Below are 25,815 nucleotides of genomic sequence, written 5' to 3' on the forward strand. Positions count from 1 at the left end.
GGGTCCAGAGCCCTCTGGCATGCACATTCTAGGCCCTTTCCTTGACAGTCTCCAGGGATTGAGAACCACAGGTCTGTTTCAAGTTTTTCTGTCCTTTTCTTTCTTTTCTCTATACTTTTTTTTTTTTTTTTCCAGTACGCGGGCCTCTCACTGTTGTGACCTCTCCCGTTGCGGAGCACAGGCTCCGGACGTGCAGGCTCAGTGGCCATGGCTCACGGGCCCAGCCGCTCTGCGGCATGTGGGATCTTCCCGGACTGGGGCACGAACCTGCGTCCCCTGCATCGGCAGGCGGACTCTCAACCACTGCGCCACCAGGGAAGCCCTCTATCCTTTTTTTAAATTATAAGTGATAGTTGTGCATTGCAGATTTGAAATTCCCTACTCACCAACAAACAAGCCAATTAACACAATTAGCACTATAGATGACTTTCCTATGAACAAAGGCTCTATTTTTTTTCTTTCTATTGTTTTGCTTTCTCCCTTTCCATGGTAAATTTTACTTTTGTTCTTTTCCTTCTTATTTTTAATGCATTTATAATCTTGAGTATTTCTGTTCTTATATAATCTTTCTCCCCAAGATCACAATTGTTTCTTCCACATTATCCTTTAAAAACAAAAACAAAAACATGGCCATGTAAATATTCTTTTAGCTGGGGCCTTTCCGCCCTTTCTCATGTATCACTTAAGTTTTGTCAGATCCAGCCTACCCTTGCCTTATGATGGGAGAAGGCGAAGGAGGGAGTTGCAATAAATTGGGTTTTAGGACTCAGGCAGCAACCTTAGGGGATACTCTTCAAGGGTCAGCAGACTCAGAATTAGCTGTGCATTGCAAACAGATGGTATGCCCTAAGGAAATAGCTGCTCTAAGCAATTGGGTCCTTGCATCTAATTTAGCTTAGAGATCCTGGAACAGGGAAAAAAAGTCTCATGGAGCAAATGAGTATAATCACCTATGAACCATTATAAACCATAGCTAGGGCCTAATAACTATTAACTTATGTAAAGACATCATAACTCTGTGACGCTATATACACATGCTGCATAATCCTGTACAACATAATTCTGTGCTGTATCTTCTATTCTCCAAAGGATAAGTAACATCCAGCCTTAGCAGACTCTAACCAAGCCCCTGCTAGAGGCCTTCTTCAGTAACCAAAATGGTACTAGTAATTTGAAAGCTGAATTCATAATGCTAAGTCTTGGACATCTAGATTTTGAGGTCTGAAAACTTTTAGGTTGATTACAGTACATCCCCAAGCTCCAGTTTTTATATACACATAGTTTAGTCTTAAAAGGGTAAGTGTTCCTCAAAGGAGTTCAGACAACTCTAGCTGCTTGCATCCTCATGCCCCAAGGGAGGCCATGGATTCAAAGGTTAGAAATATTGTAACAATATAACTACTATAAAAGCCTCTCCTGGGCCTCCCTGGTGGCGCAAGTGGTTGAGAGTCCGCCTGCCGATGCAGGGGATACGGGTTCGTGCCCCGGTCTGGGAGGATCCCATATGCCGCGGAGCGGCTGGGCCCGTGAGCCATGGCCGCTGAGCCTGCGCGTCCGGAGCCTGTGCTCCACAACGGGGGAGGCCACAACAGTGAGAGGCCCGCATACCGCAAAAAAAAAAAAAAAAAAAAAGCCTCTCCTTTTGAGTGGGCGTTTCTGTCCTTGCTTGGTTTAGTTCAGGTTTCTCTAGGAGACTGTAAGTAGAATTGAACTGCTTTCTTTGACATTTTATTTGACAAGGGAGATGACCATTTCAGACTAGGGAAGGCAAGAAGGTTATAGCCTGTGTAAGTTGTGGTTCACCAAGTCTCAGATTTCTAACAGTATCTATCATCTCTCTTTTGGCTAAATTCTGTTATTTTTTCCTTTGTTTTGCAAAGGGGTGGGAATGACATAAAGCTAAATACCAAGAGACTCAATTAAGAGTAGAAAATGTGATTGCTTCTGTGGAGTGGGGAATAGGAAGGGTTGATTGTTCAGGAGTTGTTACCTTTAATTTTTTATTTTTTTTTTTGGTAACAGTCTTGTAGAACTATTTGATACCTTAAACTCTATACATATACAACTTTGATCAAAATAAATCTAAGTTAAAAAAATTAATGGTAAATATATGGCAGTTATAAATCCATGAATGCTTAGTAAATATGAAGGATTGAGTTCCCCTGTTGAAAAGACAGATTCTTAGATAGGATTAATACAGACACAGAGGCCTGCAATCTAACAGAGTTTTTCAAGAGACACTTAAAGTGATGTCAAAGGTTGAAAGAGTCGAATAGAAAAAGGCAAATCTGACCAAAAAAAAAGTAGGTATGATAAGATTAGTACCTGACAAAATAAAATTCAAACTACAATTGCATTAAAGGGAAGAAAGAGATGTATTAATATTTTATTTTGATAAGAGGTACCATCTCTTAAGATATATCATGAATCTTTATGCAACTAATAAAATATTGTCAAAATATGTAAGGCCAGAATTGTTAAAAATACAAGAAGACATTGATAATTTCACTGTTTGTAGATTAAGAAAGCAGTGCTTGAATAATAATAAATAATGTATTCCAATTTCATAATCATGAATAATATTTTTGCAAAATAATTCTGCAATTTTCCAGGAAATTAATGATTTGGAAGTCTATAAAGAAAGGTCAGATTAAAAATTAACAACAACCAAAAAAAAGAAACCAAAATAAAAAATGTATCTACTTGGAAATGTAAGATTATTCTTCTAAATAATCCTCAGGTTAAAGAAGTTACGATTGTAAATTACAAGCCATTTAGAAATGAACAAGAGCATATCAAACCTAGTGGGAGTTTTGCTGAAGGAGTACCCAAAGGAAAATCTGAAAGTAAGAAGATTCAAAATCAAGCTATAGACCAAGTAAATACAAAGAAAATAAGGATTTAGAAAAAAATTAAGAAAAACAGATATGATACATAGAACCCCAAATCAGTTCTTTGTAAACACATTATTAAAATAGACAAATATTTGGTAAATCTAAAACAGAAAGACATGAATAGAAAAATGGCAAAGGAGAATGATGTCTTTTTGTTGAACTGTAATGTATTTTGTTTGTTTGTTTGTTTTTTACCGTACGCGGGCCTCTCACTGTTGTGGCCTCTCCTGTTGCGGAGCACAGGCTCCGGACTCGCAGGCTCAGCGGCCATGGCTCACGGGCCTAGCCGCTCCGTGGCATGTGAGATCTTCCCGGACCGGGGCACGAATCCGTGTCCCCTGCATCAACAGGCGGACTCTCAGCCACTGCGCCACCAGGGAAGCCCGAACTGTAATGTATTTTAACGTAGTCCAATTTCAGTTTTTTTCTCTTTAAGGTTAGTGCTTTTTGAATGCTATTTGATTAATATTTCTGGATTCAATGTCTTGAAAGTGTTTTTCTGTGTTTTCATCTAAAAGGCTTCTTGTTTTACCTTTCACTTTGAGATGCACAGTCTATTTGGAGTTGATTTTTGATTATGGTATGAGATTTTTTTTTTCCATTTTAAAAATATGTATGCCCAGTTGACCCAGTACTATTTGTTGGTAATGCCTTCCTTTTCCTAGTACACTGTGTTGTCACCTGTACTATAAATCAAGTAGTTGTATATGTGAGAGTCTGTTTCTGGAATCTCTATTCTATTTCATTGGTCTATTTGCCATTGTGCCAATACCACAGTGTCTTAGTATTATAATGTTATAATGGGTCTTGATATCTAGTAGTTAGGTTTTCCAAAAGCATTGTTTTTGAAGACTGCTTTGGCTGTTCTTGGGTTGTTTTTCCACATAAATTTTAGAATCACCTTGTCAGCTCACACACACACACACACACACACACACACACACACACACACACACACACACACACACACACACACACACAACCCAACCTGTAGGATTTTGATTTTTGTTGAATGTACAGATCACTTTGCAGAATATTGACATTTTTACAGTATTGAACCATCCAGTGAGGAGGCTGGCATGTTTCTCCATTTATAGATGAATACATTTTATTTTATATTTTTCATAATGTCTATCAAGTATTGTTTTGAAGCTTTCACTGTAAAGGTCTTACATGTTGTTTGTTAGATTTATTCCTAGATATTTGATTTTGGGGGATGCTTTTGTGAATGATAATATTTTATAATTTGTGTTTTCTATTTGTTGCTGGTTTAAGAAAAGGCGATAACTTCTTTGTATAGTGACTTTGCTTTATCTTGAATAGGTGTTGAATTTTATCCGTATTTTTGGTTATATGATCTATTCACATTTTCCTAGACCGCCTCTCTTATTCCTGAGTCTACATACAATATCTTTGTATATCACCGCCCTTGAATGACCTTCTTTCCTTTTTTAGCCTTCCATAAGCCTCAGTTGAGGTGTCATCTTTGAGATAAGTCTCCCATTTCTGTGCTGCCTCTGCACTTTGTCCATGTTACCCTTTATCAGTTGCATGTTTGTTCTCCACATTACATTGTGAGCTCCTTGAGAGTAGGAGTCTCATCCTAATCATCTGTCTTCCTAGAGGTGTGTTCTTCCTTCCTTCACAGATGACAACACAGTGTTCTTTTCTGGTAAAAGGTGTTCAGGCCTTATTCTCTGCTTCTAAAATTACTAACTACACAGGCCTTCGCCTCATATCTTCAACTATGGCTCTAGTAGGTCTTTTGCTGTTTGCTGGCCGAGGTGTAACTCTCCTCTGCCCTTATTTCAAAGGCAGCTGGTGGGTGGTTACCACTTCCTTCTCTTACCACAGTTCTGTTTCATACCCCATTCCCCTATTCCAGAATGATATGCTAATTTCATTTAGGTTCATCACCATATCTTCGTATGTATGCAACCAACTCACAATGTCTCCTACAGCCACTCTTGCTTTCCAGAGGGAAAGGGTTGAATCCTTTGTCTTGTTCTACTTGGGAGAGATCACCCTAGATTATCTAATAATCCTTTTTTTTCTTTTTGTGCTTTTAGAATAAATCTAGATTACATTGGTATAACTCTTAGGGCACTCTTGTTTACTCATCTATAAAATAAAGGGTTAGGATCACATAATTATCAGTTGCCTTCCAGCGTGAACATTTTATGGTCAATGAATTATGATCTTTTATCATTTGGGGGTATTACATATAAATGTGTATACTGGATGTGTCCCAACACTTTGTTAATTTGGGTTGGAACTGAAAACGTACTTCCCTGTAGGTATCTCTCACATGCTACAAGAGTGAAGTTCTTGGGTTAACCCTGTTCAAGCAGTCACATTGCTGAAAAACTCTGTATGGATATTTGTGAATGGAGAGAGAAACGGCTACCTGAATGCCCGCTCAGTGCTGTATGTGCGCATGTTTACATTATATTGTGTCAGTGTTGCCTCCTAGAGCTGTATAAAGGTTTGTTTTGATTCTCTGTCCAGCATCTAGAACAGGAACTGGTACATTGCAGGTGTTAAAAATACTTGTTGAATGAGTGCATAAATGAATTTTTGAGCATTTTATTATGTGCTAGGCACCGTTACTAAATCTTCTGTTATCTCATTTAACCCTCAAGCCTTCTGAGATTGCTATTGTTATACATTTAGGAAACAGGCTCCAAACGTTAAGCAACTTCCTCAGAATTACTTAGAGGCTGACTGGCAGAGATAGGATTCGAACTTGTTTTTTTTTTGGTCTCTGAATTTCATGAAAGAATGAAATGAACTACTGTTCTCTTGTAATAACCACTAGTCAACATAGAATCCAATGAGAAACTGTATAAAAGTGTGTTTAGATTGGGGAAAATAAGAAATTCATTTATTTATTTTTTAGCACTCACCATCATAAATACAAGTTTGTCCATTTTTTTCATGGGCTAGTGTGAGGCAGAGTGCACACATCTGCTCTGTATATTAACATACCCCCTCAACTCACTGCAGTGGAACAAAATCAAGAAGATTGCCTGATAGGAAGGGAATTATAATCACTTTGTATACAGCTTTAATAGTAAGATCATTCCTTTGTTCTTAAACATACTTCTATAAAGTATCAGCTTTAATGGCTATATAGTGTACCACTTACAACTGTATCATAATTTATTCTGTCATTACCCTGTTGTCACTCATATAGCTTGTTTTCAACCGTAAAATGCTGTAACAAACATCTGTGTGCTTATATCTTTGCTATCATCTATTGTTTCCTTAGACTAAATTTTAGGAAGTAGAATTAATGAATTAAAAGATATAGACTTTTTAAAGGCTCTTACTATATCTTTGCAAATTATTTTCCAGAAAGAACAGTTTGAAATTGACATGAAGTGACTGTACTCCTTAGGGTTAAATATCCTGAGTTGGAGTTTTGAAGACAAGATAGGGAAGAGGGATGGAGCACAGAGGGGCATATTAAACATTTTTTATAACTTTGAATAGATATAATACAGTCACATTTTTCAAAATTCAAAAAGTGCAAATGGGTTTCTAGTGAAAAGTCTCCTACTCCTATCTTCTGGGTACCCAGTTCCCTTACTTGGAAGTCAGTGTTACCTGTTTCTTTTATATCCTTCCAGGGAGATACTTTGTAATATTTGCAAGCCAATATATGTATGCATTTTCCTCCCTTCCTCCGTTCTTTCTTCCTTCCTTCCTTCCTTTTTCCAGCACAAATGTTACTATCTCTGTGATGACCTAGATGGGTGGGATGGGGTTGTGTGGGAGGGAGGTCCAAGAGGGAGGGAATAAATATATACATATAGCTGATTCACTTCACTGTACAGCAGAAACTAACACAACATTGTAAAGCAATTATACTCCAATTAAAAAAATAAAATTTATATAAAAAAACAAATACAGTGTTGTGCACTATGTGGATTTTCACTTAGTATGTCTTCAGGTCGGTCTACATTAATACATAGAAAACATCGTATTGGTGTGTGTGTGTGGCTATATGATCTTCCATTTCATAGTGGTACCATTATTTTACCAGTTCTATTGATAGATGCATAGGAAAGATTACAGTCTAGTATAACTGATTAGGAAATTAATAACCTATTATGTAAGTATATGTAAGCCACTTTACACATGTACAAGTTTATCTATAAGCTCTATTCCTTCTGGGTCAGAGAATATGTTCATTTGTAAATTTGAAAATGTTGGGTTGTCCTCCATTTATATGATGAGAGAAGTTATTCTGGGCAATGGGATATTTTACATCAAATGGACTTGAGAGGTACCTACATGGGAATTTCGGACAGTTGAAAGGAGAGCACTGAGAATTGGGGAAAGGATTTCAAAAATGAAGGTAGTAAGGAGTAAAAGAGAAAATTTGCTTGCTTGGCCATTTTATTGAGGACCCTGCTAGTAGCAACCAGTCACATACTAAAGAGATATTCCTTGGATGTTTTTTTAAGAAACACATACTGGATCTCTCCTGTGTGCCGGGATCTAGGGATGCGGAGATGCTTAAAGCATTAAACTAGTTCCTGACCTGAAGCAGTTCATAGTTTAATGGAGGAAAAAGAATAAACTATTATAAAATGAGGTGCACTGCTGTAGTTATTGTACCTTGAAGATGTTAAGTTGAACTAGGTCAAAAAATGAAAACATGGATATTTAATATTTGATTTAATTTGTAAAATAATAGAATCTTACTATTTAAAGGATTGTTGAGTTTTGGACTAACTTTTCATTTATTACAGAAGATTCCTACTTCACGAACTCTGGCTATTGGTCATTAAGCCTCTGCTTAAATATCTCGAATGACAGGGACGTCATAACCTTCTGAGCAGCCAATTCCATTGTAGGGAGAAGCTGTAGTTAGGAAATGATTCTTTATGAAACAAAATTTACCACATCCTGACCTCATGATTTGATTTAGTATTGGAGTAAGATAAATTGACTCAGTTGCTACATCTATAAAATGAGATTGTCTTCACAGCTATGCTATCTTTCAGATCAAACTTTGCTGAATTAATTCTTTGATTCTCTGACTCATTTACATGGCAGATTGATATTCAAGTAACACTTACTGATTAGTTGTTATATTGGACATTTGTGGGATTTTGTGCCCAGTTCTCCCTCTGTCTCCCCCATCACCATGGCTACAGTTAACAGTAAATGTTGTTGACTCTTTTTAAATCTGTTCTTAAACAGATTCCCCGAATCTACTAAGCAACTATCCTGCACTTGTGCAGTTTATTTTGAACCTAAGTGAAGGCCTTTGTAGTAATTGCCCCTGTTAAATCTCATCTTGCCCTTTAGGCAGCCTTTTCGTAGTGTGCTTTTCTCTGATAACAGTTAACATTATATCAGCTAATTCTGTGGAGCTTTGGAGACTAGAAAATGGAGGTATTGTGAAAACCAAGTGATTGTGAATTTCAAAGTGCCCTCATTCGTTTGTTGAATTATATAAATGATTCTTCTTAAGTGCTTTAAAGGTGACAGAAGTAAATGGAATTTATCTGAAGAAATGTTTGGATAAGTCAGGTTTTTGTTTTGAAGCCCAACATTTAGTCTGTTACCCAGACTAAAGGAGAACCTACTTTCACAATGTATGGTGCTGTTATTTTGATAAGCTCACGTTGACATTACTGCTCTAGAGCAACCCACAGGGTGTGGAGTTCAGAAGAACCGCTGAATCCTTTGAGGAACAAAGCCCTTAGCAGTAGGCTAGAGGGAGTTGTGGACAGGGTTTTAGCCTTGTTTATAGAGACATGCAGCATATTTTAAAAAGAGGAAGAGAACCTATGTGGTTCCCTAGACTTGGAAGAGGGAGAAGAGGAGAGGATAGGCCTCCTTGAGATGGGAGTGGAGAGAAGAGAGAAAGGTGGTTTACTCAGAGAAGCTCGAGTAGACCAGTAGACTAGATGGTAAATTGACATTAGTACTGGAAAGGATTTAACTTTGAACTTTTGCCTTTGCCAGCAATGGCATGATCTGCTTTTAAGCTAGCTAAGCAGACTGAATAAAAGGCATTGTGTGTGTTAGTTCCTTTACCTGTCTGTTGGTGTGTATTTGTTATATTTGGAAATACTGACTGTGCTGTAAAGAATAACTGTGCTGTAATAGACAGGGTAAGGGAAAGAAGTGTCATTACCAGCAAAGTCAGAGTGGTGAAAAGATTGGAATCCAGTGTCTGGTGAGAGCAGTCTTCATCCTCCTGTTCCTTTTTAGCTGCTGATCTGTCTTATGTCTTAGCAAGAAAAAAACCTCTGAATCCTTCCAGGGGCCTTTTTTTATCAGATACCACTCTTGAAGGAATAATGCTGTATTTGTTTTTGAATGTGTTGACTTTGCACTAACAAGTAAGCCAAAGTACGCCCTGGAAGGCAGTTAGAAAAGGAGTTTGGAGCACAAGTGCAAGGAACAGGAAGATTAGAGACAGATGTGAGCTGCAGCAAAGGGCTGAGTGTGCTGCTGGTGGGCGCAGTGTCATGTGACTGAGACAGAAGGTTGTCAGTGTGTCTCATGTCCTAAAATATTTAGAAAAGAATGAATTCAATCAAAAGGGCATCACTAGTGAATTTCAATGACATGTTTCAGTCTAGTTCTTGATGGGGGAAGATGGGTGATGGAAGGATAGAGAGACCAAATAACAAGGGTTGAAAAAGGAGAGAGTATTGAAGGGTATGCCTGAAAAGAAGGGTAAGTTGTATAGACACTCACTCTAGGCCTGGGAAGACAAAGTTTCTGGTACTAATTTTTATTTCATCAACAAGGCTCAATAGAAATGCCTGTTCCATATACTATTCACAGGCTGTCTACCTCTCCATTGTCAGATATAAGGGGTCGTGAATCAACCCTTGGTAGCCCTGGTATTAGGTAGAAGTAATAATGCCTTGATATGTGACCGCTGGATACACAGAAATGAAGGAATCATGGAAATTTCCTTTATAGATGGGACCAAGAGCCAGAATCTCAATTTGGAATTTATCCCTCTGATACTAGAATATAGTGAAAATGATAACCCCAGGGGTTCTGCTCTTTTTACTCTTGCCACTTCCCTTGACAGCTAGATGTTTGGTTTCTGACAGTCCTTCACGTCACACCAACATCTTCAAACTTGATAATTCTATGATCTATTCTGCAGTATTTGGAAATTTCTACTGCTAATAATTGTATTCCTGGCCTGGGACTGAAAGTTTTCTGTGAACACAGTAACTTTTCATTGCAGTGCTGAATCACAGAGAAATCTTTGTGAATACATTTTAATAGGGATCAAGCTTAAGTTAAATTTTAGTTGCACGAGAGCTACCAGTGCAAATAGTTAAAGTGATGACTAACTGAGTAAATACCTTCCATGCACAGGCAAGTTTGCACATGCATAGGTTGTAACAAGTACATCATGTCTTACCTTTCTGTCTAGAGGCTAGAGTTTTGTGTTTTTGTTTGACCTTGATTGTGACATGAGTGCAGATTTCCAAAATGTTAAAGTGAGGGAAAATGTGCATCTTAGAATTGAGGAAGCTGTGGCTACTAGTAGAGATTGGGGCACAGAATCAAAAGGTGGCCAAGGTAGGAGAAAGGCACTAAACAGGGAGTTTAGTTCTTACCTTTGCAATCAAGCAGAAAAGTCAACAGGAAGCGGTACTATTGAAAAGTTTTGAGTTACTTCATATATGGATACCAGTATAGAAAAGAACCACATATACTTATTCAGGTTCATGATGATAATTTACTCACATCCACCTTAGGCTGGGTAGAATATTGTTAAAAGTAATTTTGTACTCCTAAGTTTTGGTTTCTTCATTAATGAAATGGTAGAACTGCATTAGAACTAGATAATTTTCAAGGTTTTGTGTGGTTCTGTCAGTCCAGGATTCCACAGTGGAATTTAGGCACTACATTTGGGAGTAGGTGTTTCTTTGGTGGCCTACAGATAAAAATCATGTTTGGAACAATGCTGTGTATTGTATGTGATAATTTTGTATGTTCACATAATTTATATTAGTTTCAGAATATGTTAATGTATCTCATTTGATAGTCTCAATGAGATGATGAATAGGTCAGGAAGGTATTATATTCATTTTGCTGATGAAATGAAACCATTGTGGTTAGCATATTGAATAGTTATTTAAATTTGATGATCTTATTAACACTTGAGATACTAGTCGCGAGGATGAAATCTTGCCGCTGAGGGAGAAAACCCTGTCAAAACAGCTTCCCTACCTTCGTCTATCTGGCAAATTTACATATTCTCCAGTTCTGACTTGAATATCCTGCAAAGCTTTTCTTGATCTTTCTTATACCTCAGCATATTTGAAGCACTTTGATCAGCATGCTCAGGACTCTGGATTTGAATGATCTGTTTAATGCCTTACTCATTCACCCTTGTGAACTCCTTAAGTCCAGATACCTTACACCCCACAGCCTACATAGCACCTGGCATATAGAGATGCTCAATGAAAAACTGCAGAATGAAATGAAAGAGCCCAGTTGATGGGCTGGTGTTAGAAGGGTGCTGTGGAGGAGGGGAAACATGGGCTCTGGGGTGGGAATAAGACATCCTGTATACTTTTTTTTTAGATAGAAATTTTGCCCTGTACATGGATTTAAAAATTAAAGAAAAAAACAAAACAATAACCTAGTTTAATAAAAGGGAGGTAGCTAGGGGTCAGATCTATTAATGAAATAAATTTGGATTTTTAAATAATGGGAATTAAAGGTTATGAATTCATGGGAATTTTAAAATTTCTATTTTATTTTTTCCCTAAACTATATTATTATATCATACACATTTAACAGCAACTTTATATTTAATTCAGACTGATTTAGAGTACTGCAATAGAATTTTTAAATTCTCTCAAGAAATAAACCCGTACCTGGTTAAGCATTGTGTTAGATGATGTTTTTATTTATCTAGAGACCTGTTCTTCTTATTGAAAGACTCTTGTTAAGAGAAGCCCTTTTTTAGCACTGACTTTCTCAAACTTGCCATAATGTAATGACCCCTTTTAAAAGAAAAATACAAATGTATTTTTCATAGTAGTTGTATAGACATGAAAGTAGATATAAAATCTTTGTTTTTGGCTCATTGACAACGATAAACCAAGTCTGCAAATTAAATATAAAGACAATTATACAAAGCCAAAAAATTCAAATTAATACAGTTATTCAGTGTGACGGATGATATTTAGGTTTCACAGTAGAAAAAAATAGCCTTGGGTCTGATTCCATTTTAAATCCGTTTCTATATTTTAACTTCAGTGATACTGAAAGCTGCAAGTGCTGATTCTCAGATGTAATGTTGTGCAAGGTGGTATTAATTTCTTCAAGGCTTTGTAAGTTCAGGTTTATCAGACCTCATACCTAACCAAACACTTGCCCGCACACATTCCTCAAATACCAATTTTAATGAGATGTCAACTGTTATGTTCACTTGCTGATGAGGTTAACATTATGACATTATTGAAATCTTTGTTAAATGGCTCTCTAACACAATTAATGCTGGAAGTGAGAATGGAAAAATGTCATTGCATACTTACAACCACATTTACTGCTAATGAACTTTTGCAGATTGTACTACAGAGGTGGGACCCATGTAATACTTGTAGCGTGTATTTGGTATTGGCTTTTGAAAATACCATGAATATACCATGCCTATATCACCATATGCTTTGATGATTCAAGTTCCCTGTACTTTTCACTCTTTCAGTTACAGTTACTATGAAACCCTTGCTCGTAGAGTGTGCCATGAGGACATTAGAAGGAGATCTTAACCTAGCTGAAGAAGCAGCAGTGAAAGCCTACTGACAGTACTTGTTTAGATAGCAGTTACTCCTGATCCAGAATGTTTATCATTCATCTTAGATTATCTTTTTTTTTTCTGAATACACTATAATTATTTTTTTTATTAGTTTCTGCTTTATAACAAAGTGAATCAGTCATACATATACATCTGTTCCCACATCCCTTCCCTCTTGCGTCTCCCTCCCTCCCACCCTCCCTATCATCTTAGATTATCTTTTAAATAAAAATATTTTTTAAAATTTTGGGGGCTTCCCTGGTGGCACAGTGGTTAAGAATCTGCCTGCCAATGCAAGGGACACGGGTTCAAGCCCTGGTCCGGGAAGATCCCACATGCCACAGAGCAACTAAGCCCGTGCGCCGCAACTACTGAGCCCGCGCGCCACAACTACTGAGCCCACGTGCCACAACTACTGAGCCTGCGCTCTAGAGCCCGTGCTCCAGAACAAGAGAAGCCACTGCAATGAGAAGCCCGCGCACCACAATGAAGAGTAGCCCCTGCTCACCACAACTAGAGAGAGCCGACAGCAATGAAGACCCAACGCAGCCAAAAATAAATAAATTAATTAAAAAAAATTTTTTTTGGTACACAATTTTGGACTCCCCATCTTCTCCCAACATATTCGTGACCTCCTGTTTGGGAAACACTGCTTTGGCAAAAAAAAAAAAAAAAAAAATTCTTTTTTTTTTTTTGGCTGCGCTGCGCAGCATGTGAGATTTTAGTTCCCTGACCAGGGATCGAACTTGCATCCCCACTGCAGTGGAGGCACCCAGGCTTAACCACTGGACCAACAGGGAAGTCCCTGGCAAATATCTTTCTTTCTTTTTTTTTTTTGCAGGACGTGGGCCTCTCACCGTTGTGGCCTCTCCCGTTGCAAAGCACAGGCTCCGGACACGCAGGCTCAGCGGCCCTGGCTCATGGGTCCAGCCGCTCCGCGGCATGTGGGATCTTCCTGGACTGGGGCACGAACCCGTGTCCCCTGCATCAGCAGGTGGACTCTCAACCACTGCGCCACCAGGGAAACCCTTTTAAAGAAATTTATTTTATTTATTTTTTTAACATCTTTACTGGAGTATAATTGCTTTACAATGGTGTGTTAATTTCTGCTGTATAACAAAGTGAATCAGCTATACATATACATATGTCCCCATATCCCCTCCCTCTTGGGTCTCCCTCCCACCCTCCCTATCCCATCCCTCTAGGTTGTCACAAAGCACCAAGCTGATCTCCCTGTGCTATGCGGCTGCTTCCCACTAGCTAGCTATTTGACATTTGGTAGTGTATACATGTCCATGCCACTTTCTCACTTCGTCCCAGCTTACCCTTCCCACTCCTCGTGTCCTCAAGTCCATTCTCGACGTCTGCATCTTTATTCCTGTCCTGCCCCTAGGTTCTTCATATCCATTTTCTTTTTCTTTTTAGATTCCATATATACGTGTTAGCATATGGTATTTGTTTTTCTCTTTCTGACTTACTTCACTCTGTATAGCAGACTCTAGGTCCATCCACTTCACTACAAATAACTCCGTTTCGTTTCTTTTTATGGCTGAGTAATACTCCATTATATATATGTGCCACATCTTCTTTATCCATTCATATGTTGATGGACACTTAGGTTGCTTCCATGTCCTGGCTATTGCAAATAGAGCTGCAATGAACATTGTGGTACATGACTCTTTTTGAATTATGGTTTTCTAAGGGTATATACCCAGTAGTGGGATTGCTGGGTCGTATGGTAGTTCTATTTTTAATTTTTTAAGGAACCTCCATACTGCTCTCCACGGTGGCTGTATCAATTTACATTCCCACCAACAGTGCAAGAGGGTTCCCTTTTCTCCACACCCTCTCCAGCATTCATTGTTTGTAGATTTTTTGATGATGGCCATTCTGACTGGTGTGAGGTGATACCTCATTGTAGTTTTGATTTGCATTTCTCTGATGATCGGTGATGTTGAGCATCCTTTCATGCGTTTGTTGGCTATCTATATATCTTCTTTGGAGAAATGTCTATTTAGGTCTTCTGCCCATTTTTGGATTGGGTTGTTTGTTTTTTTGATACTGAGTTGCATGAGCTGCTTGTAAATTTTGAAGATTAATCCTTTGTCAGTTGCTTCATTTGCAAATATTTTCTCCCATTCTGAGGGTTGTCTTTTTGTCTTGTTTATGGTTTCCTTAAGCTGTGCAAAAGCTTTTAAGTTTCATTAGGTCCCATTTGTTTGTTTCTATTCCATTTCTCTAGGAGGTGGATCAAAAAGGATATTGCTGTAATTTATGTCATAGAGTGTTCTGCCTGTCTCTTCCTCTAAGAGTTTTATAGTGTCTGGCCTTACATTTAGGTCTTTAATCCATTTTGAGTTTATTTTTGTGTGTGGTGTTAGGTAGTGTTCTAATTTCATTCTTTTACATGTAGCTGTCCAGTTTTCCCAGCACCACTTATTGAAGAGGCTGTCTTTCTCCATTGTATATTCTTGCCTCCTGGTCATCAAAAATAAGATGACCATATATGCGTGGGTTTATCTCTGGGTTTTCTTTCCTGTTCCATTGGTCTATATTTGTGTTTTTGTGCCAGTACCATACTGTCTTGGTTACTGTAGCTTTGTAGTAGTATAGTCTGAAGTCCAGGAGCCTGATTCCTCCAGCTCCGTTTTTCCTTCTCAGGATTGCTTTGGCTATTCGGGGTCTTTTGTGTTTCCATACAAATTGTGGAATTTTTTGTTCTAGTTCTGTGAAAAATGCCATTGGTAGTTTGATAGGGATTGCATTGAATCTGTAGATTGCTTTGGGTAGTAGAGTCATTTTCACAATGTTGATTCTTCCAATCCAAGAACATGGTATATCTCTCCATCTGTTTGTTATCATCTTTAATTTCTTTCATCAGTGTCTCATAGTTTTCTGCATACAGGTCTTTTGTCTCTTTAGATAGATTTATTCCTAGGTATTTTATTCTTTTTGTTGAATTGGTAAATGCGAGGGTTTCCTTAATTTCTCTTTTAGATTTTTCATCATTAGAGTATAGGAATGCAAGAGATTTCTGTGCATTAATTTTGTATCCTGCTACTTTACCAAATTCACTGATGAGCTCTACTAGTTTTCTGGTAGCCCCTTTAGGATTCTCTATGTATAGTATCATGTCATCTGTAAACAGTGACAGCTTTATTTCTTTTCTGATATGGATTTCTTTTATTTCTTTTTCTTCTCTGATTGCTGTGGCTAAAACTTCCAAAACTATGTTGAATAATAGTGGTGAAAGTGGACAACCTTGTCTTGTACCTGATCTTAGTAGAAATGGTTTCAGTTTTTCACCATTGAGAACGATGTTGGCTGTGGGTTTGTCATATATGGCCTTTATTATGTTGAGGTAAGTTCCCTCTATGCCTACTTTCTGGAGTGTTTTTATTATAAATGGGTGTTGAATTTTGTCAAAAGCTTTTTCTGCGTCTGTTGAGATGATCATATGGTTTTTATCCTTCAATTTGTTAATATGGTGTGTCACATTGATGGATTTGCGTATATTGAAGAATCCTTGTGTTCCTGGGATAAACCCCACTTGATCATGATGTATTATCCTTTTAATGTGCTGTTGGATTCTGTTTGCTAGTATTTTGTTGAGGATTTTTGCATCTATGTTCATCAGTGATATTGGCCTGTAGTTTTCATTCTTTGTGACATCTTTGTCTGGTTTCGGTATCAGGGTGATGGTGGCCTTGTAGAATGAGTTTGGGAGTGTTCCTCCCTCTGCTATATTTTGGAAGAGTTTGAGAAGGATAGGTGTTAGCTCTTCCCTAAATGTTTGATAGAATTCACCTGTGAAGCCACCTGTTCCTGGGCTTTTGTTTGTTGGAAGATTTTTAATCACAGTCTCAATTTCATTGCTTGTGATTGGTCTGTTTATATTTTCTATTTCTTCCTGGTTCAGTCTCAGAAGTTGTGCTTTTCTAAGAATTTGTCCATTTCTTCCAGGTTGTCCATTTTTTTGGCATATAGTTGCTTGTAGTAATCTCTCATGATCCTTTGTATTTCTTCAGTGTCAGGGTTTTTTTTTTTTTTTTTTTTTTTTACTTCTCCTTTTTCATTTCTAATTCTATTGATTTGAGTCTTCTCCCTTTTTTTCTTGATGAGTCTGGCTAATGGTTTATCAATTTTGTTTATCTTCTCAAAGAACCAGCTTTAATTTTACTGATCTTTGCTATCGTTTCCTTCATTTCTTTTTCATTTATTTCTGATCTGATCTTTATGATTTCTTTCCTTCTGCTAACTTTGGGGGGGTTTTATTCTTTTTTCTCTCATTGCTTTAGATGTAAGTTTAGGTTGTTTATTTGAGATGTTTCTTGTTTCCTGAGGTAGAGATGTATTGCTCTAAACTTCACTCTTAGAACTGCTTTTGCTGCATCCCATAAGTTTTGGGTCATTGTGTTTTCATTGTCATTTGTTTCTAGGTATTTTTTAATTTCCTCTTTGATTTCTTCAGTGATCTCTTGGTTATTTAGTAGTGTATTGTTTAGCCTCCATGTGTTTGTATTTTTTACAGACTTCTTCCTGTAATTGATATCTAGTCTCATAGGGTTGTGGTCAGAAAAGATACCTGATACGATTTCAATTTTCTTAAATTTACCAAGGCTTGATTTGTGACCCAAGATATGATCTATCCTGGAGACTGTTCCATGAGCACTTGAGAAGAAAGTGTATTCTGTTGTTTTTGGCTGGAATGTCCTATAAATATCAATTAAGTCCATCTTGTTTAATGTATCATTTAAAGCTTGTGTTTCCTTATTTTTTTTCATTTTGGATGATCTGTCCATTGGTGAAAGTGGGGTGTTAAAGTCGCCTATTATTATTGTGTTACTGTTGATCTCCCTTTTTATGGCTGTTAGCATTCGCCTTATGTATTGAGTGCTCCTATGTTGGGTGCATAAATATTTACAATTGTTATATCTTCTTCTTGGATTGATCCCTTGATCATTGTGTAGTGTACTTCTTTGTCTGTTATAATAGTTTTTGTTTTAAAGTCTATTTTGTCTGATATGAGAATCGCTACTGCAGCTTTTTTTTTTTTTTTTTTTTTTTTGTGATACGCGGGCCTCTCACTTTTGTGGCCTCTCCCGTTGAGGAGCACAGGCTCTGGACGCGCGGGCTCAGCGGCCATGGCTCACAGGCCCAGGTGCTCCACGGCATGTGGGATCTTCCCAGACTGGGGCACGAACCCGCATCCCCTGTGTCTGCAGGCGGACTCTCAACCACTGCGCCACCAGGGAAACCCTGCAGGTTTCTTTTGATTTCCATTTGCACGGACTATCTTTCCCTCCCCTCACTTTCAGTCTGTATGTATCCCTAGGTCTGAAGTGGTCTCTTGTAGACAGCATATATACAGGTCTTGTTTTTGTATCCATTCAGCCAGTCTATGTCTTTTGCTTGGAGCATTTAATCCATTTACATTTAAGGTCGTTATCGATAGGTATGTTGCTATTACCATTTTCTTAATTGTTTTGGGTTTGTTATAGTAGGTCTTTTCCTTCTCCTGTGTTTGCTGTCTACAGAAGTTTCTTTAGCATTTGTTGTATAGCTGGTTTGGTGGTGCTGAATTCTCTTAGCTTTTGCTTGTCTGTAAAGGTTTTAATTTCTCTGTCAAATCCGAATGAGATCCTTGCTGGTAGAGTAATCTTGGTTGTAGGTTTTTCCCTTTCATCACTTTAAATATGTCCTGCCACTCCCTTCTGGCTTGCATAGTTTCTGCTGAAAGATCAGCTGTTAAACTTATGGGTATTCCCTTGTATGTTATTTGTTGTTCTTCCCTTGCTGCTTTTAATATTTTTTCTTTGTATTTAATTTTTGATTGTTTGATTAATATGTGTCTTGGTGTGTTTCTCCTTGGATTTACCCTGTATGGGACTCTCTGTGCTTCCTGGACTTAACTATTTCCTTTCCCATATTAGGGACGTTTTCAACTATAATCTCTTCAAATATTTTCTCAGTCCCTTTCTTTTTTCTCTTCGTCTTCTGGGACCCCTATAATTCAAATGTTGGTGCGTTTAATGTTGTCCCAGAGGTCTCTGAGACCGTCCTCAATTCTTTTCATTCTTTTTTCTTTATTCTGGTCTGCAGTAGTTATTTCCACTATTTTATCTTCCAGGTCACTTATCTGTTCTTCTACCTCTGTTATTCTGCTATTGATCCCTTCTAGTGAATTTTTAATTTCATTTATTGTGTTGTTCGTCACTGTTTGTTTGCTCTTTAGTTCTTCTAGGTCCTTGTTAAACGTTTATTGTATTTTCTCCATTCTATTTCCAAGATTTTGGATCTTTACTATCATTATTCTGAATTCTTGTACAGGTAGACTGCCTATTTCCTCTTCATTTGTTACATGTGGTGGATTTTTACCTTGCTTCTTCATCTGCTGTGTGTTTCTCTGTCTTCTCATTTTGTTTAACTTACTGTGTTTGGGGTCTCCTTTTCACAGGTTGCAGGTTCATAGTTCCTGTTGTTTTTGGTGTCTGCCCCCAGTGGCTAAGATTGGTTCAGTTGGTTGTGTAGGCTTCCTGGTGGAGGGGACTGGTGCCTGTGTTCTGGTGAATGAGGCTGGATCTTGTCTTTCTGGTGGGCAGGACCATGTCTGGTGGTGTGTTTGGGGTGTCTGTGACCTTATTATGATTTTAGGCAGCCTCTCTGCTAATGGGTGGGGTTGTGTTCCTGTCTTGCTAGTTGTTTGGCATAGGGTATCCAGCACTGTAGCTTGCTGGTCGTTGAGTGGAGCTGGGTCTTAGCATTGAGATGGAGACCTCTGGGAGAGCTTTCTCTGTTTGATATTACGTTGAGCCGGGAGGTCTCTGGTGGACCAATGTCCTGAACTTGGCTTTCTCACCTCAGAGGCACAGGCCTGACACCCAGCCGAAGCATGAAGACCCTGTCAGCCACGCAGCTCAGATGAAAAGGGAGAAAAAAAGAAACAAAACAATAAAATAAAATAATTAAAATTAAAAAATTAAAGTGTAATTTTAAAAAAAGGAAGAGAGCAACCAAACCAAAAAACAAATCCACCAATGATAACAAGCACTAAAAACTATACTTAAAACAAAACAAAACAATAAAGCAAAAACGGACAGACAGAACCCTAGGACAAATGGTAAAATCAAAGCTATACAGACAAAATCACACAAAGAAGCATACACACACACACTCACAAAAAGAGAAAAAGGAAAAAACTGTATATATCATTGCCTCCAAAGTCCACCGCCTCAATTTTGGGATAACTCAGTCTATTCGGGTATTCCACAGATGCAGGGTACATCAAGTTGATAGTGGAGATTTAATCCGCTGCTCCTGAGGCTGCTAGGAGAAATTTCTCTTTCTCTTCTTTGTTCGCACAGCTCTTGGGGTTCAGCTTTGCATTTGGCCCTGCCTCTGCGTGTAGGTCACCTGAGGGCGTCTGTTCTTCGCTCAGACAGGATGGAGTTAAAGGAGCAGCTGATTCGGGGGCTCTGGCTCAGGCCAGGGGGAGGGAGGGGTATGGAATGCAGGGTAAGCCTGCGGCGGCAGAGGCCAGTGTGATGTTGCAACAGCCTTAAGTGCGCCGTGTATTCTCCCAAGGAAGTTGTCCCTGGATCACGGGATCCTGGCAGTGGCAGGATGCACAGGGTCTTGGGAGGGGAGGTGCAGTTAGTGACCTGTGCTTGCACAGTCTTCTTGGTGGCAGCAGCAGCAGCCTTAGTATTTCTTGTCTGTCTCTGGTGTCCACACTGATAGCTGCAGCTCGCACCCATCTCTGGAGCTTAAGCGGTGCTCTGAATCCCCTCTCCTCGCGCACCCTGAAACAATGGCCTCTTGCCTCTTAGGCAGTTCCAGACTTTTCCCCGGACTCCCTCCTGCCTGGCTAGCTGTGGCGCACTAGCCCCCTTCAGGCTGTGTTCACGCAGCCAACCCCAGTCCTCTCCCTGGGATCTGACCTCCAAAGCCCAAGCCTCGACTCCCAGCCCCCGCCTGTCCCAGCAGATGAGCAGACAAGCGTCTCAGGCTGGTGAGTGCTGGTTGGCATCAATCCTTTGTGTGGAAATCTCTCTGCTTTGCCCTGTGCATCCCTGTTGCTGTGCTCTCCTCCATGGCTCCACAGCTTCCCTCCCACCATACCCCGTCTTAGCCAGTGAAGGGGCTTCCTAGTGTGTGGAAACTTTTTCTCCTTCACAGCTCCCTCCCAGAGGTGCAGATCCTGTCCCTATTCTTTTGTCTCTGTTTTTTCTTTTTTCTTTTGCCCTACCCAGGTACGTGGGGAGTTTCTTGCCTTTTGGGAAGTCTGAGGTCTTCTTATAGCGTTCAGTAGGTGTTCTGTAGGAGTTGTTCCACATGTAGATGTATTTCTGATGTATTTGTGGGGAGGAAGGCAATCTCCACGTCTCACTCCTCTGCCATCTTGAAGGTCTCCCTTGCAAATAATTTGCTGATCACTGTCTAGGAGTATAGAATTCAAAGATGGGAAAATAAAACATTTAAAAAACTTGGCCCTTCTTAATGTAATGAGAGACACTTTAACGGCAAAGTGTAAATACATTGATTTGTGCTAACCTAAAGGTATGCAAAGAGGGCTATGGGAAAAAATTGAAAGGAGTCACCCAGTTGTCTTACGGGTAGGGGAGAGGTTTAGATCACGTCATGGAAAAGATCTTGTTTGAATAGGGTCTTAAAAGATGAGAGGGTGGGTTTCAAGTAGTCAGAGAGATAGTATGTGTAAAGACCAAGGTCATGAAAGACATGATTATCACAATGATGAGATGTGTATGGCCCAGGATAGCATTTGTCATGTGAGCAGGAAGTTGGAACCCCAAAGTAGAAGTTTTAATTGTTAGACCCACTGTTTAGCTCTTATTTCATATACTCTAAGGGAGCCATGAAGATCGTAGAACAGGGAGAGGTATTCATGGTAGCATTTTTATACATAGCAATTACCACAGTGTATTGTAATGTTCTCCTTCACTGGTTGTTGGAGCTCCTCAAGGGCTATGACCATGAGTTACAAATCTTTGTATACTAAGCTTTTGGTAGAGCAGCTGTTAAAGCTAATGCTTAGAAAACATTGGTTGAATGACTAATCATGAGTAAAGAGGATTCGGGAGAGAATAATGACAGTCTCCTGTGGTGGTTTTCATTTTTTGTGGGTGACAGACCACTTTGTGGTTCTGTTGAAAGCTATAAACCTTCTCCTTGAAAAGGTAAATACATACAACATTTGGCCTACAGTTTCATGGGATCCTTGTATCCCTGAAGCCAGTCTGTGGATTCCTGGTTCAGAATCCCTCCTTAGGAGATTATACCCAGGGAACCTACCATCACCACCAAACCTCACCATGAATAAACTACTGTCTCTTTTAACAGCCTTTTAAATGTTAGATTATAACTGTATCTTTTTCTTATATTTTTCTTGAATTCTCTTCATGCTTGGGAGGATTTAGTTCAAAGAAATGAATTATCTATGGAGAAAGAGAAGAATTTTTATAATGATTAAGGTAAAACTTTGCTGGTCTGTAAAGATAATAGACAAGCATGCTAATTAAGCTAGCAACCAGGAAGCAGCTGCTTGAGGTAATGCTGATGTTCCTTGAGTTTGGGTTTAGCAAGTGAGTTAGGGGTCCTCAAGACCATCCTCTGGCTTCATGATTTGCTAGAAGAACTCATAGGACCCAGAAAAGCTGTTATACTCATGGTTTTTATTTATTACAGTGGAAAGATACATATTAAAATCATCTAAAGGAAAAGGGAAAGCTCATGGGGCAAAGTCCAGGAGAAACCCAGTACAAGCTTCCAGATGTCCTCTCCCAGTGCAGTAGCACAGGTGCACTCCATAGCTTAGCAATGACGTATGACAGCACATGTTAAGTGTTGCCAACCAGGGAAGCTCACCAGAGCCTTGGTGTCCAGGGTTTTTACTGGGGCTCAGTCACAAAGGGTTTGCAGCATTCTTATCAGGGAGAATATTTCAAGGTGTCAGAGCTCATCTCCCAGGAACTGGCCAAGGGCCAGTCCTGAAGACAGGCCTTTCTTGGGGAATGTGCAAGGTTTGAGCAACTTGGGCCTGCTGAGTGAACCCTTTCCTGCACACGAAGTTAGCTGTTCAGAGTTAACTAGCTTTCTTCTGGCCTGCCTGCCTAGCCACTCTTTTTCTAGTTACAGTAGACCTCTCATCACAGATGGCCATTCTGCAAACCTGGACTCTTCCTTTTCCCTTACCAACATGTAATTGTAAAGTCTGATTGGACTCAAGGACATATGTGTGCTTTGTTGTTTCATGAGATCCTAGTGATCTGTCACTCATTCAACACTTTTTGAATGTTGCTGTGTACCAGGCCTAGTTTTAGATGTGGATCATGAGGGAGAGGAAAAAATAACAATTCTGGTAAGCAGTGTATGCTTTGGGGAACACTTAATCTTGTTGGAGAGCTTAGTGAAAGGTTGTGTGTGTGTATGGGAAGGTGTTGGTGATAATTAGAAGACTTCCCTTAAGTTGAGTATAAAGATCAAATAGATAAAAGTGGGCATGGAGCTAGTGTTTCTCCAGTCATTTCTGTAGCCAGTTGCCTGTGTGATTGGAGCACATATGTATTGTTACCTTGCTTATGAGAAAGTACCCTAATCCTACTTAGAAGATACATGTCTTCTGGGGGTTTTCAAAGGAGAAAGGAATGTCTGGCTCAATACAAATCTATTTCCATTACTCCATTGCCATAAACTTACCCGACATTTCCAACCTACAGTGAGGAAGTGGTAGTATTTTCACATTGCTCCCCAGTTGGGGGAATATATGAATGCCTAGTTTGGGACCGATAAGAATAAGTATAACCTTTATAAATTTCAGTGTACTTTGTTTCAAATAGGAGGGCAAATGCTTGCCTTACATTGATGAAATTGCACGTAACAGTTTTTTTTATACTTGGAAGCCAAAAGTTTTAGGAAAAAGCCTGGGTCCAAATTTCAAAAATGTTTGGCTCCTACATATGTGTGCTTCTTAACAGAATTTGGAACTTCTCAGGTTAACAAAGAGTTTGGTTTTTTGAACAAAGAAATTGTATAATTATAATAGAATCAGGAATGTATTAGTACAGAGAATATGGGATAATTTTAAATTGTTAACCTTGAGAATTTTTTCTGATAGGATCTTTTCTTTTCCCCCCAGCATTACAGTGTTTCTGCCACCTTTGTACAAAAGACAATTTTACTTGTGTCACAGATGGGCTCTGCTTTGTCTCTGTCACAGAGACCACAGACAAAGTTATACATAATAGCATGTGTATAGCTGAAATCGACCTAATTCCACGAGACAGGCCATTTGTATGTGCACCATCTTCAAAAACTGGGTCTGTTACGACAACATATTGCTGCAATCAGGACCATTGCAATAAAATAGAACTCCCAACTGTTGGTAAGTTGTTGTATAAGTTTTTTCTTGATACTACAGGAAAAGCTCTTAGACTCTACGATTTTAGAGCTGGAAGGGATCTTAGAAATTGTCTATCTCAGTTTATTCAGTATAGAGGCAAGAAGTAACTTGTCCAAAGTAGTAGAGTTATAAGGGTAGCCAGGATCCTGACTCCTGCGTGTGTGTTGTTTGAGAAGGTGGTTCCAAGATGCTTTCTCTGAGGTCTGTTGTGCCTAAAAGGGTAGCCTCCTTTAGAGAATCCTGATAAAGCCCACCATAGCAATATGTCCTCAGAGTATCCCTACTTTGTTCTCAGAGTGAAATTTTTTCCTTGTATAATGCTCCAGCCTTTTAAAGCAGTCAGTAATGGGCGGGAATTGAGGGCAGCACTAAACAGTCCAGGTGCCTTCATTTTGTAATATCACCTTGCCTTATGATCTTTATGTATAAATTATTATATACGATTTCTAGGTTTTTGGTCCTTCACCATAGTTTACATTTTAAAATGTCCTGGAAGAGCCAGGAATTTGAAAGCTTCATAAATGCTTAGGATTAGATTAATTTTAAGGTTCTGATTTAAGATGCCAGTCTGAGCTCATCTGTTTAACTCTTCTGGCACTTTCCCCAAATCCAAAATACCTACTATAATAATCAAAGGAATACAAAAATGCGGAAAACCTATATTAACGCTAAGAGAATTAATGGAAGAAATGCCACCCACATGCCTATAGTTGTGAGGAACTCTGCAGTTTATAGTGCAGATTATAACAGACTAGTGAAGAACTGACTAACTATAGGAAAAGAAGTAGGTGAAAGACCCTCTTGCAGAATCCCACCAATACCTTAAGCTGAGGGGCTGGGTGTGAGGCTAGGCTACAGGGGCAAACTCTCAATTCTCCTTTAGGAAGCACCTGCTTTCAGTGCTCATTTTCCACTCAGAGTTGGTCTAGGCATCATGCTAATTAAAGTAGGAAGCACTGCTGTAGCTCAGAGGAAAAGGGCCAGTCCTGCCAGTTGTAGAAGGAAGGCAGTCCTCCACCTAGTTCAAGTGATAACAGCAAAGTAAAACCAGATCTTCAGCATGATAGAGAAGGTCCCTGTGGCAAAGCTCTGTCAGATTATAATTTTTCTGACTTTCATATAGGCATCTGCAATTCTAATATGACAAGGAGAATGATAATTCCAGAATTTCCCATTTCCATTGTTTGAAATGGCTTGAAATATCAGAATGGAGACTCACAAAACCTTATGAAGAGCTCACTTTATTTTTAATGCTAAAATACACAAATACCTCATTCCCAGGTCCCTAATAATCAGAGAGCAAAAAAATTTACCAAATGGAAAGATTCCATGGTTCAAAAGAAGTGAACTGAACTGGATAAATGAGAGTAGATGTCATCCTATGAAATACACTTACAACATGTTAGGGAAGAACTTTCAGACAGTCCAAGGTCTGTTTTCAGTTGTTCACAATGAAATGAGAACATTTCACAGTTGTTAAGATCGCTTTCAGATGAAAAGCTCAATTGATGAATTATTTTTAAAAATGCAGTATTGAAAGTGAACAGCAGACTGGATGTTGTAACTTTATTGTCAAGTGTGAGACAAGCTTAAAGCAAGACAAACTTGAGAAATTGTGTTACAATTCAGAGAAAAAGACAGTTGGTGAGCAAATTAAGAGACATAGAGGACAGATCTAGGTGATCCAATATGCTTAG

The 25,815-nt window shown here is 38.9% G+C and overlaps 1 protein-coding gene across 5 annotated transcripts in view; it reads left to right on the forward strand.

Moving 5' to 3' along the window:
• The window catches only part of TGFBR1 (transforming growth factor beta receptor 1), a 76,242-nt gene that overhangs the window by 12,543 nt on the left and 37,884 nt on the right, over positions 1 to 25,815 (forward strand). For 2 of the 5 annotated variants that reach the window (XM_060101032.1, XM_060101033.1), the window contains exons 2-3: positions 13,541 to 13,693; positions 23,855 to 24,100. In XM_060101032.1, the coding sequence (XP_059957015.1) occupies positions 13,541 to 13,693; positions 23,855 to 24,100 (399 nt within the window). Of the gene's footprint in view, positions 1 to 13,540; positions 13,694 to 20,651; positions 20,711 to 23,854; positions 24,101 to 25,815 lie in introns of those variants that run through there. The other 3 variants (XM_060101034.1, XM_060101036.1, XM_060101037.1) reach the window with 2 other exon arrangements.

This window comes from Mesoplodon densirostris, chromosome 6, assembly GCF_025265405.1.
Source record: "Mesoplodon densirostris isolate mMesDen1 chromosome 6, mMesDen1 primary haplotype, whole genome shotgun sequence".
NCBI lineage: Eukaryota > Metazoa > Chordata > Mammalia > Artiodactyla > Ziphiidae > Mesoplodon > Mesoplodon densirostris.